Source organism: Lipotes vexillifer, unplaced genomic scaffold (genome assembly GCF_000442215.2).
Source record: "Lipotes vexillifer unplaced genomic scaffold, Lipotes_vexillifer_v1.1 scaffold3, whole genome shotgun sequence".
In the NCBI taxonomy this organism is placed as follows: domain Eukaryota; kingdom Metazoa; phylum Chordata; class Mammalia; order Artiodactyla; family Lipotidae; genus Lipotes; species Lipotes vexillifer.
Window position 1 is genome coordinate 710,334 of NW_006783631.1, and position 15,610 is coordinate 725,943.

The 15,610-nt window shown below is 35.8% G+C and overlaps 1 protein-coding gene across 2 annotated transcripts in view; it reads left to right on the forward strand.

Annotated features, from left to right (window-relative positions):
- The window catches only part of DPP10 (dipeptidyl peptidase like 10), a 681,887-nt gene that overhangs the window by 528,848 nt on the left and 137,429 nt on the right, over positions 1 to 15,610 (forward strand). For both annotated transcript variants that reach the window (XM_007456345.1, XM_007456346.1), the window contains exon 8: positions 11,669 to 11,789. In XM_007456345.1, coding sequence (XP_007456407.1) covers positions 11,669 to 11,789 — 121 coding nt within the window. The remainder of the gene's footprint in view (positions 1 to 11,668; positions 11,790 to 15,610) is intronic.

Genomic DNA, 15,610 nt, shown 5'->3' on the forward strand with positions numbered 1-15,610 from the left:
ATGAGCATCTTGAGGTATGAGATAATAAGCAGGGGTCACTAGAGAGGGTGTCTGGGTAATGATGTCCTCAAGGGAGACCAGGGTTCAGATATGGCAAAGAGGGAGAAGGAACCCTTAGAGAAGTAACAAAGTAGAGGGAAATAGGTTGGTTTTGGAGGGCCAGTTTTCAAATATAGAGTAAAAGGGCATGGAAGGTTGAGTGGGTAAAGGGCCAGGGAGTATTGAATGTTATTATAAGGATGATGACATGGTGGAAGATAAGTTGTTAGTGACAGTAGTTAAAATCTGGAGATGTCTGATACAAACAGGAATAAATGACATGAGAGATTTCACTGATAAAGTCTGTGTGAGAAAAGTGATCACTAAGCCTGGGGCAAGGAGACTTAATTGCTGCAATGATGGGATCCATGCAAAGCTTGATGGTCTTCTTTGCTTGAACCCTGTGATGAAGGATTCTGGACAGCAGACTTACAGCCTATGCAGCCTAAATGATTTTGAGGAAGTAAATTCTGGGTGTATTTCCTCAATTCTCATTCTCCTCCTCCTCTTTTTCATCTTCCTTCTCCTTCTTACTACTTTTAAATTCCCAGAAAAGTCTTTTATTCAGGGACATTGTTTTGAAAGTTTGTCAAGCCGTCATTTTTTTCACCTTGTCTTATTCCATCCTCCATTTATAAACCCAAGAATGTATATGCACTGGTGATATTCCCCCTCCTCCTGCCCAGAATCACACTGTTCATTTGCTTCTGTCATATCTCTTCAGGAGTTATGATACCAAGTTATCAGTGGAGGATGAATTTGGACTTTCCTATTAAAGCATTTTGCTATCTGTCTAGACATTGATTTTCTATCTCTGTTAGTCTTGGTTTTGTCTAACATTAAAGTATTATATGCATCGAACTTGGAAATACACCCACCTCCCACCAAAGGCTAATGTAAAAGAAGTCCATTTTAAGAGAGGGCATATTATTTGTCTACTCTATTAATACCTGTAGAATCAGCAGACCCATATAGGAAAGGTGTTTGGAGGTTCAGTTTGAGATATCCTATACCTTAGTTGTTAATTATACAATATCATTGAGATCACTGAGATTTTATTTCACTTTCTGCTTCTCCAAGAATAGAGGGTTATTATTTAAATTTACTCAAAATGAAATGAAAGATTCTATGATCATGATTAAAAATTTTTCAAGACACTTTATCCATCTTTGTACCTCCACAAATGGACCAATATTATTCTAGTCAGTTTTTAAATAGAACTGCTTTTCAGAATGACTAGTAAATGGATCATTGTTAAGAAAGATCTCATTCTTATCTCCTTATGTTTCTCTCACTTCTCTCCAGCTCTCCAACAAATCTTTGATACCTATAGTCTGGCTTCATTCACCCTCTAACACACATCTCTTTGCCTTGTCATTTCTCCCCCTATTCCTTCTGCTTTTTTCTATATAATGTGTTTTCAACATCTGATCATTTAAACCCACCTTTTCTCATGCCATTTCCTCTACTTGAATTTTGTTTTACCTTTCTCTGCCTAGGAAAATCCACCTGAACTTGTAAGTTCAGCCAAATGTCATGCCTCATCTGAAACCTTTTCTGACCCTCCTATTCCTCAATCAGATTCAAGCTGTCTTGTGTCTTTATTCACATTCTAATAATGCTTTGTGCATCAATATGTCATAGAAATACCATGGAGTTTGTTAATTACTTCTTGTTTTTCTTATCTTTCTTATTTTAAGCTGTGAATTCATCAACTACAGGGACTAAGACTCAGTCGACATTGTCTCATAGACATGGTGCATAGTAGGAGTATAGTGAAATTGCAAGTGAATAAGTGACCTGTATAACCATCATTCCTCCATGTGTACCCCCATACATGTAGTTTGCCATCTTCTTTCATCTTTAAACTTTCTTCATTAAGAAACAAAAATATTTCAAGTAGTAAATATATATAATTATATGTGTCTTTAAATAATATGAAATGTCTGACATTAGCATTTTTAAAAAGTGGTATTTCACAAGGAAGTCTATGTTCTGTTCAAGGTAGATTTTTTTCTGTTTTATGTGTCAGTGTCTCCCCAAGAAAGAAGAAAATAAAACAAACACAGACAAAAACTGTACTATGTGATGACAAGTGGATGAGATTTACTAGGGCAGAGATTGCCTTGTAGATGGATTAGTGCATAAATCCTAACCAATACAATTTGCTTAGAATTTTAGTGTAAAGAATTTAGCCTTTAGTCTTTATGGAATGCTGAAAGTTTAATTGGACAATGTCGCAGTCAAAGAACTGACAGAAAGGGTCTGTTTTGTCATTTTATTGGATGGATGCAAGTTAGGAGAACTGAAGAGGGGGAAGCAGTGAATAAACTACTGCAAACACCAAACATGAATTAATAAAAATCAGAAATGACTCTTTCAAACATCCTCTTACATTCTTTCAGCCACAAAATAAAGTTATTAGGGTATATTGTGTTACAGTTACACATACAGCAGAGATAGGGTTTAATTATACCCCATTGTAGCAGACAGATAACTGAAGCACAGCAATAATCATTTCTGTAGACTCTCACATGGGGAAAAAGAAGGAGACAACAAGGAAGTATTTCAAGGGCTTTTTGTCCTGCATTTCAAGTTATGCTTGAATTTAAATGACTCTCATCCTCAGTTGATCATTAGCTCAATTTAACTTTATAAGAACATTAACTAGAATAAACAAATTAATTCTGGACATAAGACATTTCATTACTAAGTTGGATTTTTATGATTATTTTACTGATATCCAGTATTTGGGGAGGATACAGTAAAAAATGCTTGGATATTCTTGTATTGAAAAAAACGGCCTGTATTTTTCATTTGTGCCTAGGGATGCCTTGAAATTGCCTGAAGTGGAATAAAGAGTCTAGAGCTGTGGGTAAAATGTGCATGGGAGATAGCCAAGGCTGGTTCCACCTTCTGCATTTTTCAATTTGTTTTCTTATCAACATGCCCATAAACTGGAAAGCATTAGGCACAGACACATTGATAAGCACATGAGAATTATGCTTCCAGTCTCCCTCAATCCTCAGTCATGGAATCTCTTTTTAAAATTTTGGAGTCTCCATTTGAAATACAAGGAGTTACAATACAAATGTAAAATCAAATTGTTTTAGCATCAGAGAATAAAATGCATGTGCACCATGCTTTTTGCTAATCCTGGGATGGATGAAAGCTGGAAAGAAACGGGTTAATTTAGCTTGCTACCAACATAATTGATAGTGAAGGGCTTTCTTACCCATGAGGCTTTGAAGGTTAAGCTGCCGCATGTCACCTGGTAATTAGGATTCCTGGAAGTAAGCGAGAGACATGGATTCACGTTCATTTCAACCAAAAATGAATTCATTAAATAGATTTCTGAAAGCTCTCAGAACCAATGAGAAAGTTGGAATTCCAGGACTGGAAAATGAACAGGAGCCAGGAGGGGTCAGGCATTGTTGAACATAGGATTTGTTTAGGAAAACTTGATTACAATGCCACAGGAATCTGTGATTAGGATACTGCAACTGGCAGCTACATCAGTCTCAAAAAGAGCACTGCCAGGATTAGATCCCATGTCTCTTTGATAGAAATCCCATTTTCTACACTTTTGCTTTTATTCTTGTTTCCCATTTCAAGTTCTACTGCTATGACACATATTGGGCAGTAACATGTCCTGCTAAATTAATGTCATCATACATTGGTTTTGTTTTTCTTTACTGGCCACATCTACATTAATTTGTGTGTGCTTGTATTGAAATGCAGCATTAGATTGTAAGATCTCGTCCTTATATCCCCAAAACTTAGCACAGCATCTAGCATGTAAACAGTCCAGATACCTATTTGGTAAATGATAAAGGACTAGAAAAAAGGGTAATAAGACAAGAGATGGAGTGGTGAAGGAACAATGAAAAAGAAGAAAGTGGAGTAGAGGAAGAAATGGATACACAATGACTAGACAATACCATCCTCTAGCATTCTGACACATATAAATCAGCACATTACATTTTTTTAAATAATATAATAATGTTGATTGTCTTCAGTGTGTCGCAGTTTATTTCTTAGGGCTCATAAGTATTTTTAATTAATTTTTCAATTATCAAAATGATCAATTTATCATAAAGTCTTCTCTTACTCTAAATGAGGTTTAGGGAATGACACAGCCAAGAGATAGTCTGTTGTTACACTTCATTGTTTGGAGTTGGTTTTCAATTATCTGTTTGCTTGCTTTTATCTGGTATCCATTTTTCTCCTAAAAAAAAAAAAAATGGATAAAAGGGCTTTGGAATTGGGGAGTGACTTACATAATTATGAATTTAAGGCAAAAGGATATATTTCACTTCTTTGAGATGCATAATGTTCTATAAAGGTTTTAAGAAATAAGAACTCTTTGAAAGGGCTTCCTGATATGAATAATTGCAAATGTCAAGGGATGAGAGTTCTCTGATAGTGATTCTATCTCTAGAATGTCAGGTACTAGTGCAAAGGTGACATGAATGATTTGAGTGAGTTATTCTATCCCAGAGATGGTTCTGCAGAGAAATGAAAGCAGTACTCTATAACCCACAGACAGATTTATTCAAAGCTAAAATGTCAGAGGTAATCAAACTATTTAACTTGTGCTCATAGCTTTACTTTGCATTACATAAATGGGCTGTCAGAATTTATTACACACTGACAAAGAAACAAAATTTTTATAAAGTTGAATGATGTACTGTGGCTTTCAGTAAAATATTGATAATCTTTAAGGTAGCATTTTCAATGAATTATGATTACTAATAAAATTCTGCATAATTTTTTCCTTTTTCTTTAAGTTAACAGAATGCAGCAAATATGCAGAGCTGATTCTTGTGAACAATCCCATTTTCACAGTGCCCAGAGTAGAAACAGAGCATCATTCATATATCAGAAGACCCCTGATTTGCTCTTTACTAGTGCTACCAAACCAAACTTGGGTCTGCTCACCCACCACACAGCAAAGCTAATCTACTGACACTGAGTTGTGGTGAAGGCAAGTACAGCATTTATTTGCAGGGTGCCAGGCAAGGAGAATTGGTAGTTCATGCTCAAAAGACCCAAACTCCCTGATGGCTTTCAGGGAAGGGCTTTTAAAGGCAACATTTGGAGTGAGGGTTGCAGCTCATGGACTTTCTTCTGATTGGTTGGTGGTGAGGTAACAGGGTGATCTTTCAGGGACGTTAATCATCAACCTTCTGGTTCCAACCAGTCTTGGTTCTATGTGCTTGTGGTCAGCATACAGTTACCATCTTCCACCTGGGTGGGGATCTTAGTTTTTGCATAACAAATCAAAGATATGTGTCAGATTGTTATGTGTATTCCTTAAGAAGGAACTAGGACTCTGTTTTATCCCTAAACTATTGTTTCTTGACTGCTTTTCCTTTGTTTCTTCATTCCTTCACTTCCCTAATTATTAACTGCTTGAGTCTGTTCTTTGTAACTCAGGGAAGTCCTAGGAGACTAAAGCCTTTTTTCTACAAACAAGAAACTGGGGACACAGAAGGGCTTTTATACCCAGGAGGGCCCCACAATGTCCTGCTCAGTTTCACTAGCACTATTCCCTGCCAAGGGTAATTATTATCATAACTTGCAACACAATTGTTGACCATTAAAAATAGCACTGCTATGAGCATTCTCGTATATGTTCCTTGATATATTGGGTTCCCATATATGTCCATATATTGGATGTATATCCATATACATTTTTGTTATGGATACATATCCATATACATTTCCTTGGGTGGAGTTGCTGAGTTTTACAGTTATGCACATGTTCTGTTTTGGTAAAAACTGTTACATATATTTACAAAGTGATTGTACCAATTCACTCTCCCGCCAGAAGAGATGAAAGTTCCAGTTGCTTTACATCCTTGGCAACATAATTATTGGCTCTCATTTTCACTTTAGCCATTCTAATTGTAAAATCAAAATACTCTGATTTTTTTTGTCTGCTTATATTCTTTCGTGTTACCAAAAGAATCTGTTATATAAATCAAAATAAGGACTTTTATTTATAAGTTTACATTTAGAGTCTTTAAAGAATAATTCCTCCAAGTGTTTCCTAGACTGAAATGTAGTATATTGCTTAAAAGGGAAAATTTTACTTCAAATCCAATGGAATCATATCCATTAATGGAATATGGCTTAAATATTTCAAACATTTTTATTTAAAAAATACTTAAATGTCTTATGTATGTGATGGAGTTCAAGGTGGCTTATTGATTAAAAAAAGTATTATGTACATAATTATGTGCTTTAATACTGTCCATATGATAAAATTTTCTTATTTATTGAAAAATGATAACATCTGAATCTAATGATGCTAAATCACTGCAAAATCTTTTTTGTGTGATTTATTTCCAAAGTGATATTACATGAAATTTATTAACATATTTAGTTTAATATAAATTACTTAAGAAATTGATAAGTTGGAATAATTAAAAATTAAAATCTGTTCCTGGTAAAGCAAAAGGCAAAGATTCCACACAAATTTTGGAGCCACTATTGGATCAGGAAGTATGACTAGGTTGGAGTATGGTTAGTGGTCCAGGAGCCAAAAGAAGCAAGGATATGCTTATCTGAATGTTCACATCTATTAGGGCAGGTTGAAAGATAAGAACTGCATAGATTTGAAGGGTATGAAACTACATATATATATATAGATAGATAGATAGATATATAGATAGATAGATAGATAGATAGATATATACTGCTACTTAGTCACTATTGTTGAAGCTGGCATGCAAAAGCCACTGCCAAAGGTTAAATGTCTTTCAGTTCCTAACTAGCAGCTTTCTCATATTTGCAGAAAGTAACTAGAACCCATCAAGCAAAGAAGCTGAGAAGACTAGTTTGCAAGGGAATCTTAGAATTGTAGATTTCAGGTTTCTGATGACTCAGTAATAGAAGACTATGGGGGGTGGGGGGCAGGTGTGGGGCTGAGTAACAAAAGACAACATTCAGGGCTTCCCTGGTGGCGCAGTGATTGAGAGTCCGCCTGCCGATGCAGGGGACACAGGTTCGTGCCCCGGTCCAGGAAGATCCCACATGCTGCAGAGCGGCTGGGCCCGTGAGCCATGGCCGCTGAGCCTACGCATCTGGAGCCTGTGCTCCGCAACGGGAGAGGCCACAACAGTGAGAGGCCCGCGTACTGCAAAAAAAAAAAAAAAAGACAACATTCAATGTATATCTGTTGGTGAGATCCCTGCTAGTGTAAGTTTGTATTAGTATTGTCATTGGTGCACAAAAATGGATTCATGTTGAAATAATTTTCTTGTTTTGTGCCTTTTGTCACTTGACAATATCTCAGTGAAACACCTCCAGGTCAACTTATGTAACACTAATTTATTCTCCTCAAAGCCCAAGAGTTACTACCTGATTAATCATAATCCATCCAGGCAAGCACTTTGACGGGTTTTCACTTTGACTCTTCTTTTTGGCCATCATAAACACTGCAGAAATAAATAACACTCTTCATCATTCTGTACATATTGGTGGTTTTCTGTTTTTGTTTTGTTTTTCTTACAAGACAAGGTCCCAGATTTGGGATTGCTGATGAGGTGGAATATGTTGTTTTCAGTTGCCATATTGCTTTTCAATATGCTTATCACATTTTATATTTTCACAATCAACATAGGAAAGGACCCCTTTCACCACATCCCTGCCAGTAATATATGTTATCTGGGATAGTTTCCTAATTACAACTTTTTCCCAGAAAGAGCAAGCCACAGTAGAAGGCAACCCAAATACTATCCCAACTTGGCTGTGACTTTGTAGATGCTCTTACACCATTTCAACATATGGGGATTTTTGAATGATTTATAGTTTTCTAATTTAAAATTATCATAAAAATCACTCAAATCAGTGAAGGTGGAATAGCTTTTAAGTAATATTTCAGCTAAAATATATCTAACATTCAATTATATTTCTGTTCTATTCTGATGTTCTTTTTCAATTAAACTGGCTGAAAGTTCAAAGAGTCTGCTCTTATGAGTTTGTATTAGGCATTGTCTCTGGTTAAATCAGTCACAGTAGGGTAATTTACATTGTAATTGCTCTCAAACCTATAATCCTAATGACTTTTAACCTCAAATGTTCATTTATTGCCATATGTCCATCACAAGTTGGCTGGGGCTGGGGAAGGAGTTTGTTCCATACCTCTTCACCCAGCAATCCTGGCTGCTGGGGCATCCATCATCTTAAGCATTACTGGAGTAGCAGCAGGGGAAGAGAAGGCAGAAAGTTGAAAATTGGCTCTTAAAGCCTCCTGCACAGCAATGGCACATATTGTGTTTAATCATTGGTAATGAGTAATATCAATTAACACATTGATAGAATAATTTCCTCGGTCATTTACTACATATTTCTCAGTTTGTCACAGCATATAGTATTTCAGCTGTCTTCCTGTTGCCTTTCTTGTGACTTTACCAATTTTGAATTATTTTGTGAGTGTACTAAGACCACAGAGTTTGAAAAACTGGGTAGTCAGCTTGCTCTATTAGCTGAAAAATTAAATGGTCAAATAGCTATCCATTTCTATTTGTTATACTGTTTAGGTGGCTCATTGAAGGAATTGATTGATGGCGTAAAAAATATTATGACAGTTTAAACAGTAACATTAGGATAAATGGCATTAGTGTTTGTCATATTTTCAATGTGATTTAAATCTAGTCGTAGCCCTTGATCATTGCCATTTGGATCCAGCTTAATTTCATCAATGTGCCAGAATAGTACCTGGGAATATTTGCAGCTCTTATATTGCTAAAGTAGTGGTGAGAGTTTGTGAGTATTATTTGAAGCTAATATAATTCAAGGAAAAACTTTGGTAATTTAAAAGGGTTCAAAAGACTATAATGTATATTTTCATAGAGGCAGCCACTAATTTTTTGTCCACAGAAAAAAGATCTTGTGGATATCCCCTGATATTACAGATTTCAGCAAATGGCATTAAAATTCTGATTCCATATTGCTTGTTCTTTTACATTGAAACAGATGTCAGTTTCATGTGGACTTTGAACATCATCCAATCTGTTCTTCAAATACAAATGTAATTACTGGTCAATGGTTTTGGTATCCAAAACCATTTATACATCTGCTGAAATCGTGGAGGTTTTATTAATTGTTTTGACTTAGAGTTTGTTCCCTTCAAAAAGCTGAGGATTTGGAACAATATTACATTGGGTTAAGTAACCCTTTTTAGTGTTTTTTAAATATTTATTATTTATTTATTTTTGGCTGTGTTGGGTTTTCATTGCAGCATGGGGAATCTTCACTGAGGCACGCGGGATCTTTCGTTGCAGTGCGCGGGCTTCTCTCTAGTTGTGGTGTGTGGTTTTCTCTTCTTTAGTTGTGGCGGGCAGGCTCCAGGGTGGGTGGGCTCTGTAGTTGCAGCACACAGTCTCTCTAGTTGAGGCACTCAAGCTCAGTAGTTGTGGCACATGGGCTTAGTTGCTCTGTGGGATGTGGGATCTTAATTCCCTGACCAGGGGTCGAACCACTGGACCATCAGGGAAGTCTCAAGTCACCCTTACTTTTGATAATAGTCCCATGTGCTTTTGTAGCATGAGTGTGGATGATCTGAATTTCTATTTACTTACAAGTCCTAGTAGAAGATTATGGTACAAAAAGAGGATTCCCTCCAAGTAAAGCCGATTTTGTGTGCCTGTTTCATATACTGTTTGTGAAAGGCAAAAGGAGGTAGTACAAAACACATAAAGTTTAAGCTTTAAATGGCTACCATAAAGCTAATATTATTTCTCAGTTATGAGGGGTTGTGAAAGTCATAAAAAAAACCCCACTTCCATCCAGTTTTAAGATACCTGAGATATAGTTCTCAAACTTTTGCCTAAGTGGGACCTGCATACTTTCAATAATGTTTATTTCCTATATTCTTATCACTTGGAAACTTTCTAAATGAAGTGAAAGCAATGAATATCATTTGTTAATACCACCCCCTCTCCTCCTAATAGTACTACCTCTACTGCTATTACTATTCTACTAACTATTCCTAGTATATAGTCGACATAATATAATCAACCCAATAGTCAATAGTTTGGGATAAGTTACACATTGGCTGAAGCTGTAGAGGTTTTGTTTTGATTTAGGTTCTGTAGCGCCTGCAAAAAGTGTAAGATTTTTGAACCAGATTATCTTGCGTGAAGTCAGCCCTGCTCCTAGCAATAGCCACATGTGTTACGTGTTCTACATTCATCATCTCATTTATTCTTCACATCAGATCTCTAAAGTAGGTGTGAGACATCCACATCTTATAAAAGAGAGGATTGAGATGCAGAAACGTTAAGCAAATTATCCAAGTTATTTGGATTTTAAATTTAGGCTGCCTGATTATAAACACATGTTTAAACACCTATTATATCTTTTTTACTCTCCACCCCCAACAATTCTTATTCTTATTGTCATCCTCACCTGTAATATAAACAACAGATAGTAGTGGAATGGTTAACTAGATACACTCACTGTTAAGTGCTTGCCAGATCACCAGAATCAAAGTAGGATATCAATCAAATGTTCTGGATATTAACATCACTGTGCACATCAAGGTTTAAAATCTAGGACCTCATGATTAATCAGACAATTATTTCAGAAGTTCTTGTGTTTGCTCTATCTGCTTTTGTGCAATGATCCTATAGCATGCTGGAACATATGGGCACTAGGCCATCTTTCACCTTCTTAGTAGAATGTCAATCTAAATAGCAATTTTGCTTTCATTGAATAATATTTTACTCCCCGCAACAAGTGGATGAAACACGGCTCTGTGACAGTTATATCACACAGACCAACAGTTTGAAATGTTTGGCATTAAAAATATTTTAAAGTGAATTATAAATAATTTTATCCTGAATTATCTCTATTAAAGATAGTTCATTTTTTGTGGACAGACACTGTTTAATTTCTACTGCTGTTCCTGTATTGGGACTATTGTTGTTGCTGCTGGTGATGTTGATATTATTTTGTAAGACTCTGTAATGTATTCGTATTAAAACTCTTTCTTGAATCCTCAAGCACAAGGTTATTATTACTGCTATGCTATTTAGGAAAGAATTACCAGGGAAGATTGAGGCATAGGGAGGTGTGTTCCACTCATCAATCTGAAGGAATTTTGCCAGTGTTTCCTTTCATTAGTGGATTTTTGAGTTGAGCTGGACAGAATCAGAGACATTCTCTAAAGATTATTTTATCGATCACCAATGCATTTTTTGGTAAAAGACCCCAAATTGAGGTTTTTCGAGTTGTTTGCTGTTACTAAAATGGCAGTACAGTTGTCAGTCTCTTAAGCCTGCAGAATGTTATCTCAAACCTAAACCAATTTTGTGTTATGAGGAAAAGATTATTAAGTAGATGAAACATTGTTGTTGAATATATGGATTTAAAAGCTTCAATAGCTAGTACCATGTAATTTCTAAATGATAACTGGATATTATATGATAGAGAAAGAAACAGCCATTAATAATTGAAAGCAATAAAAAATATACATTAAATAAAAACAAATTGAAAGCAGGCAAATAATAAAACACTTAGCTCTTCAGCTATTATTCTATAATATGAACGTTTAAAAAAAGGCTTCCTAATATTTTTGGTTTTTTGGTTTGTTTGTTTTACATGTTTCCTGATCCAGATTTATATTTTTGAAAATAATATCTACTATCAACCTGATATAAAGAGTAGTTCATTGCGACTGACATCTTCTGGAAAAGAAGGAATTATTTTTAATGGAATTGCTGACTGGTTATATGAAGGTGAGTGAATAGATTTAGTTTCAAAAGAATACAAATGATATATATTTTTATACAAAATCTATAAGAAAAATCTTCAATTATAACAATACTTATAGCACTATTTCTTCCTCTCATTTCCTCTCAAAATTGCCTTCATGCTTTCATATCTTTGCATCTGCTCATGTTTTGACTGGTTATGATTTACATGTACTTATATAATTCCATGTTTGAGATATATATATATATATATATATATATATATATCACATATACACACACACATATACACATTTTGTTCAGGCTAAATAGATCTTATTTTTGGTGATGCGTAACTAATGAAAATGAATAATCATCTTACATCACTCTGGAATTAGATACTGAATTTTTCTGACTGGGAAAGAATAAACAAAATCCTTTACTATTCAAAAAGTGCATGAAAGCCACTTAATTATTAGTCATTTCCATTAAGAACATTCTGTCACATTTTAAAAGCCACTGTATAGGGACCAAAATATTCAATAAAACCTACCTAAAAAGTTATTTATAATAACTGTTGAATCAAGTTTTCCTAATAGCTGAGAATATAAGAAGGAATCAGGTGATGAAAACCTCTATCCAATTTTATCATGTACCAATTATCAGCTAGTTATAGGTACAGATTGCCTAGGAAAAACTCAAAGTGTGAGTTTAAAACCTACGTTTCAGACTCTACAACTGATCTTGGCAAAATACATCAAAATTTAAACTAAGTTAGTCTATTAAATTAAAAATTATAAAGTAAGAATCTTCCTGAGAATAAATTTTACTCTTGAGCAGTACTGGCAAATGCAATCTTTCAGAGTTGCTACTTTTAATTATGTAAGAAAGTAAATCATTTAGTTTATTCATTCATTCATTTCATTCATTCATGCTCTCATTTGACAGATATTATTGAAGACCTACTATGTTCCAAGTACTTGTCTAAGTGCTGAGATACATCAGGAAACAAAACAAAGTTCTGCTCTCAGGACTTTACATTAAAAGGAAAATGTTGCTGGGTGGAACTATATTATTAAGGAAGAGACATTGTAGCCCTCAAGATTTACACATTTATGTGTACATGTGTATTTATATCTATAATATATTTTGTGTATAAGCTAGCATCAAATAGTAAAAGCCACAGTTTATTCTGAGGTGTAGGGGAACCTACTGTGGAAATATCAGTGATAATTATACTATGAAATTTTACAAAATGAAATGCACAAACGGATTATTAGGGCTCTGTGGTTGAGAGTGTCAAAAAACTGACTCTGGCTTTCTTATTTCAAAATAATGGATTATTAGAGGGGCCTGAGACGCCCCAATGAATTGAAAAAACAGGTGAGGAACAAACTTGAAACCTTGGTAGTTCTGAGAATCTAGGTAGTAAGAATTAACCACCTCTTACCTAGAGGAGCTAGGAAAGACACACCTTTTATCTTCAAAATATTTTTGGTACTGTAGGAGACCCTGAAAGATGAAAAAACCATGCCCATGCAGTGTACTAAGTAATAAATCACAGTAAACACAGGATTCTATGAAAAAACAAAGGAGTCAGACTTAGCCCATTTTAGGGATTTGTAAATATTTTCTTAATGGAGAAACCCTCTGAGCTGAGAGCCTCAAAGAATAAGAAGTTTAACACAGAAGAAGAAACCAGGAAGGAAAAATCCAAGCAAGAGTTAAAAGCTTGAAGAAGCATAGAAGGGTTAAATAGCATAGTGTGTGCCCAGGGTACTAAAATCAGCTTGGTATTATTGAGGCATAAAATTTGAGAAAAGGAAGGCAACAAGAACCAAGAGGCAGTAACCCTAAAAATTATCTGGGATTTCAATTATTTTTCCACTATTAAATGGAGAAACTAATACAGCTTTTCAGGAAAGGAAGTGTCAAGATTAGATCTTCCACATAAATAGATCATTTTGGCTGGAGTATAAAGCTGGAATTGAATAGTGAAAAGAACCAATGAGCAGCTATAAGGCTTTTTCTATGTTCTCTCAAGAGATAATGAGCAAGAGGACTAGGGTTAAAGCAGGAAGAAGGAGGGAAGATTCTAAAATTGATGAGGCAGTAAAATAGGTAGATCTTAGTGTTTAAATGGACGAGATGGATTGAAAAAGTCAAGAATGATTCTTTGGCTTCTGGTTTGGATCACTAGTAAATAGTGGTGGCAGACACAGTGAGTAGACATCAGAAGGAACAGTAGACTCAGGGAGGAGAGGAATAATTTAGCAGGAACATTGGTGCTTCACAGTGTGCTAGTATGCTACATTGGGTGACAAAATGTGATCCTTAACATTCAAGAAATTTTGAGTCAGCTAGGGGTAAACCCGATGTAGAATGTACTGATGACACTGATCAAGATTTTGGCCTCTGTCCTTTAGGAAAGGCTTCATATAGTTTATGGAATTACATATTTGAGGAAATTATAAGGAGAGAAATTAAAGACCACTATTTGGGAAATAAGGTTAACTTCTTAATTAGAGAATAAAAACCTGTATATTGGGGCTGAAACTGAACAGTGTGTTGAGGAATAAACAGGACAAATGGGTAACAAAAACTTTTGTTTTGGGGATGACACTGTAAGTCTGACACTTTCCAAAAAGGGGGAAATGGAAAAATTATGGGTTTTGCCATTCAAATTAAATTCAATCCTTTGGGCTCATATGTTCTAGGTATACTAGGAAATTCCAGATATGCTATGTAAGTTAATTCTTACGATGCTAGTATATCTAATCACTTACTGAAGAAACCATGATTCAGGGAGGATAGGTGACTTGGACATGACCTCAGCGTTCATGAGGGTAGAGCTGACACTTGAATGTGTGTCTTCAAAGTCAGTGCTTCGTCCTGGGCTACTCCACCTGTTACAGTGCAGGGCCTTTCACTCTTCCCTAAGGGATGACATGCATTATGGACCTAAGGTGTTAGATTTCCCTGGTCTCTTTCATCAGCCAAAGACTCTGAACCCTACTGTCCATGCACTTACCTCAATTCTTGCTTCAATTCCAAGAGAAGGGACCTTACGAAGGGAATAAGTGTTAAGGTTTGGCAGAGGGATTTAGGCAATTCATACATCATTGATTTTCCCTCAGCATTTTGCTTGGCATCCCCAACCTATGGTTCAAAAGTCCCACACGGGCCTTAATCACTTACTATCACTTTGCTTGTCCAATGTGTCAACACCTCCCAGAATCCAGACCTTCTCTTTTCCTTCAGTATACTCATGAAAAGGCAGTACCACCTATTAGAAATGCATATGATCTTCAGCAGTATATATGTGATACTCTAGTGTAGAGATTTCCTTTTTATTACTTTGCAGAAATCAATTATAATATGAATTAGCATGTGTGGGAAACCCAAGAAGGAACATGTAACATTTCCACTTACTTTTTCTAAATGGAAATTTACCTTCTATAATTATCGTAGGAAAAGATTAGAAGAGTCACATAAAAGATAATAAAATGTTTTTATGGCAAATATTAAGTGCGTTAGGGCCAGGCCATTCTGTGAGTGTGCCTATTGCTGCCAACCACAGTCACTAATGTGGAGTCTTTAAAAGTCTTTTAAAAGTGTAATTGTTTCTATTTCTAGTATTACTCAATTCCTAAGGAAAGTAAAAGCAAATAAAATATAATGTGGGGCTTCCCTGGTGGCGCAGTGGTTGAGAGTCCCCCTGCCAATGCAGGGGACGCGGGTTTGTGCCCGGGTCCGGAAGGATCCCACGTGCCGCGGAGCGGCTGGGCCCGTGAGCCATGGCCGCTGGGCCTACATGTCTGGAGCCTGTGCTCCGCAACGGGAGAGGCCACAACAGTGAGAGGCCC